The following is a 4331-nucleotide window of genomic DNA, read 5'->3' on the forward strand; positions in this document are numbered from 1 at the left end:
TGCAAATTTTTCACTTGAAAATATTAGTAACAATTAACCTAGTTTTGTAATCATCAAAACATAATATTTGAGACTTGTTAATGCATTAAAAACATTAATCTCACTACACGAGATTTTATGCGTTTAAGGCATAACATTGGGGACAAATCAATGAACCATGAAGGAAAAGATGAAATGCAGTGCTTTATATATGATATGATATGCTATTGAGCTATGTTTTGAAATATGTCTATTTTGTGTCTTGACCCCTATCGTAACAAGTTCCGCGGCAAGTCACTTTTGAAGTTCCGTTTCTACTAGTATTTGAAAGTCACTTATGAAATTATGTATATATGTATATTTAGAAATCACTTCTGAACTTATGTTTATATGTATACTTTGTTATTTGTGTAAACGATCGGTCTTCACTTGCTGAGTGTTTCCCAAAACACTCACCCCTTACTTCTTATTCAGATAAGACTTAGGAACAAGTGAACGATGACGAGCAAGAGACGTTTTGGGGCTGGTAATGTAGTTCAAAATTTGAATATTCAAGCATCTGCTTAGTTTTATTATATCTGTTTTCCGTTGTAATCCGTTTCCGCAATTATGTCGTGTTCTCTGGTGAATTTCTATTGTCAATGTAAAGACAATTATTAATTTATGAAAAAGACTGGTTTTGGCTATTTGATATGCTACGAGGCTTATTGTTTTGTTAAACAATGATGATGTCAACTAGACCTTGTTTTTGGGCGTGACACATTACCTCAAGAGATGTGTTTTAATTTATTTAAAAATTATATTTTGAAAATAACAAAAATATATATATATAAAAGATATTTTTTAATTGAATACAAATTGACAATAGGTAATGTAGGCTCAATTGAAAATTAAACTTCCGAAGCAATGTTGCAAAACCGAAAACACAACTATATTTTATTGAATTAAAATAGAATGTTATTTGAGCAATAAATGTCTTTTTCTCAAAACATCTTCGAAAAAAAAAAACATCGTAATTCAAATTCTTATACTATAGGATAATGATATATTGTATTTTTTTTATTTTACATAAATGATAAATTGTATTGGATTTTGATTGTGGCATGATCATTGAAAATCTTGTATTCATGAGTCCATGAATTACTCCTCGAACACCTCCTTTTGACAAACAGGGCAATGCTGTGAGAAAGAGAAGAAGAGAATCAGGTTAAAACATTAGCTAATGATCTTGAAAATTAATCAAAATTTACTTAGTAGACTTTCGGGTTAACGTTTTACCTTGTTCATCCCGAGCCAACGATTGATGCAGTCCGAGTGGTAATGGTGAGCGCAAGGCAAAGTCGTCAATCCGGCACCGGTTTTATATTCGGCGCAACATATCACACACCTAATGCAAGAAGAAGCTAGGCATGAGTAGATAGATATATTTTGATCTAAATCTACAAAAGAATCAAAATCAAAAGATTTCTTCAAGTTCAAATTTGTTTGTAAAAAAATGGATTGGCCAATTTCACAATATTTATAAATTTAAGGAAATTATATGTAAAACTTGATTTGGAACTAATTAACTCTGCAATATTAGTGCTTTATTTTTTTAAAAAAAACGTACTCTTCTTTTTCTTGATTCTTGTTCTTCGATGCTGATTTGAATTTGAAAGTTGGCAGCTGTGAAATGAGGCATTCAGAGAGTCCTCTGCTCTCATTTCCCACAGATTCTCCCAGATCTTGCAATTCCTGTAATACATACCAGATCCAAACAAAACTTGAACCACACAATATACTAACATCTTCAAATGCAAACATTATCACAAATTTGAGTCGACAATGAATCGATGGCAATATAAACTACTAGTAATCTTAATGTTTTTGCAAACAAAGATATCGAAATAAATGTCTCAAGTCAAGTCCACAAACATTGATCTGAACTCGAACGCGCCCCTAGAATTCATCAAGAAATTGTCTCCATTACAAGTTATTTGCTTTACAAACTTGATGTGCTCTGCATTGCCACGTTTGTTGAACAAATATTGCAGATGTTTGACATAAGTAAAGGAAGCAAGGTCAAATATGAACTTGACAAGAACACATGTCTAACGAAGGTATTGGTCTTTGGTTCGATAAATGTGGATCTCAAGTTATTTTTGCTTATTTTAAGGTACAAAAATTTTTCTTCCATTTGCAGATTGACCATGTTCTTCACTCGTCAACTGTGTACCCACAAAACTCTGCATTAATGTTGTTTATTTATTATTTTTTGTGTTATAATATACACACACACATACATGTATATATGTACACGAGTTCCGTGTATACATACATATTTCACCGAATTAAACAAAGCGCATTTTTGTGTATAAATAAATTAATAATGGTGGAGAGCATGATGTTTGTTGAGAATCTAATCAATTTTATACGCAAATTACAATATTGAATTAATTGATGTCACACTTCCATAAACATGATATCATTATTGCATTTTATTTTAGCAGCTGTACCCAATCAACATAAATTATTTTTCTCTGCAAATATATTCGAAGGTGAGGCATGCATATGGGTAGATGAGATCCTAGCATATGAGTAATACACAAATCATGCATCCAACGGTTCGTATTTTTACACATAGGTGTAATTAATTATATATTGTTGACGTGACAAATCTTGTGACATTATATCTATCATTGAGGTATTACTCATATGCTAGGTTGAAATCTACCCATGCATATGATATATTTAGTTAAATATTTGACTCCACAGTGATATATATATATATATATATATATAGATAGAGAGATCAGAGAGAGTTAAATTAATTCATTAATAAGCTAGCTAAATATTTAACAATAATTAAAAATACATGTAATCCTGATTATAGTATATGAATAGCAACATTAATATCAGAAATATTACCTCGTACGACATTCGATCAGGATCAATGTCGTTTTCCCTTAAGTTTCGACTCTCACCCTGCAAATTATCAAACACAACGAAGATGAAATTATATATACCATGATCATGACTTATGAACAGGCCAAATATTTATATCTTAGGAATTGCATGTACCATGGCAGATGTTTCTCCTACGATTGATTCTGTATCATGATCTGCAGATACAAATAAAGGTATCGTTCCATTAGCATTCTTCGAAAAATTGGGTCTTTTTTTTTCAAAATAATTAATAAATAAATCTGCCATTATAACTTTTTTTTCTAAATTATGCCGAACAGTGTGTCGACAATCACCCATCTTTTAGAATGCAACAACCTCGTTGTCAAAACATCGAGAATTTAGGTGTGGCTCTATCACGCACCCCGGCCGAGGTACAAGTAAGTGTAACGACACAATAGGCTACTATAGTAATAGTAGCTACTCCGTATGCATATTGAACAATTGTATCACGATCATGGGAGAGTCTATGCTAGCACAATTGTTGGTTTTTTTTTTTTTTTTTTTCGCATTTCAGATGTTCATGTGAACATCTGAAATGCAAAAAAATGGTCGTTGGATCTCCACATAGACTCTTCCCAAGATCATTATCTCCTTCAAAATGTGATTTTCCTCGTTACAATCACTCAATCCAACAGCATCCATCAAGAATTATTTACTTTACATATTTTAAAATAATTTTAAAATATTGAATCAATCAAGAAGCAGAAATGTCAAAAATGAAAACCATGCCAACTAGCTAGTCCTGACCCGAAATTAAAGAGGCTTGAGACCGATATTTTTAACCGGTCCATTTTAAAATATTGAATCAATCAAGAAGCAGAAATGTCAAAAATGAAAACCATGCCAACTAGCTAGTCCTGACCCGAAATTAAAGAGGCTTGAGACCGATATTTTTAACCGGTCCGGACGAGTTTTCGGTTCAAGGACCAAAGCGTCCCGCCATTGACATACCCTAGCTCTAGTGGCACGTAGAGGGAACATTGTATTACCAATGTCTGTATAGTTGTGTTTGGAGACATATAAATTTTCGAAGTCGTCTTCTAACTCCAAAGCTCTTGCTAAAGCTTCATCCATGGCCAACAGTGATTCAAGATATGAAGATTCATTCTCTTCTACTGGAGGCACACGACCATAGTTAAATATTTGGTCCTCCTTGAATTTATTGTTCTCAAGATATAGGAGTACACTCTCCTGTACGTTATTAACAGAATACGTAATTAGCCAATATAATTAGATAGGTAGCAAGAATTTTTCTCTTATATATATATATATATATAGGGCATTGCTAGATGTACACCTCTGTGTACACCTTGGTTTATACCATTCCTTATTAATTATAAAATTTCCTTGATCAACTAGATATTTATTTCTTATCATGGGTATTTTGCAATTAATTAGGGAAATTA

The 4331-nt window shown here is 32.2% G+C and overlaps 1 protein-coding gene across 1 annotated transcript; it reads right to left on the bottom strand.

Moving 5' to 3' along the window:
* Nucleotides 1-1066: 1066 nt before the first annotated feature.
* Nucleotides 1067-4090, bottom strand: LOC140894596 (E3 ubiquitin-protein ligase BIG BROTHER-like). Its single transcript, XM_073303147.1, has 6 exons — nt 3915-4090; nt 3040-3080; nt 2887-2943; nt 1589-1713; nt 1258-1366; nt 1067-1158 (listed from the first exon to the last, which is right to left on the bottom strand). The coding sequence occupies exons 1-6, from the start codon at nt 3997-3999 to the stop codon at nt 1120-1122; spliced, it is 456 nt and encodes a 151-aa protein (XP_073159248.1). The 5' UTR covers nt 4000-4090; the 3' UTR covers nt 1067-1119.
* Nucleotides 4091-4331: the final 241 nt, after the last annotated feature.

Source organism: Henckelia pumila, chromosome 4 (genome assembly GCF_033568475.1).
Source record: "Henckelia pumila isolate YLH828 chromosome 4, ASM3356847v2, whole genome shotgun sequence".
Taxonomy (NCBI): domain Eukaryota; kingdom Viridiplantae; phylum Streptophyta; class Magnoliopsida; order Lamiales; family Gesneriaceae; genus Henckelia; species Henckelia pumila.

What these genes read in the sequence shown, in the direction of transcription:
- LOC140894596 (XM_073303147.1), bottom strand. Translation starts at nt 3,999, where the DNA reads ATGGATGAAGCTTTAGCAAGAGCTTTGGAGTTAGAAGACGACTTCGAA. An exon ending in ACACAACTATACAGACATTG is followed by an intron (nt 3,081 to 3,914) that starts GTAATACAATGT and finishes TTGTATCTGCAG; the next exon opens with ATCATGATACAGAATCAATC. An exon ending in GTTGGCTCGGGATGAACAAG is followed by an intron (nt 1,159 to 1,257) that starts GTAAAACGTTAA and finishes TCTTTCTCACAG; the next exon opens with CATTGCCCTGTTTGTCAAAA.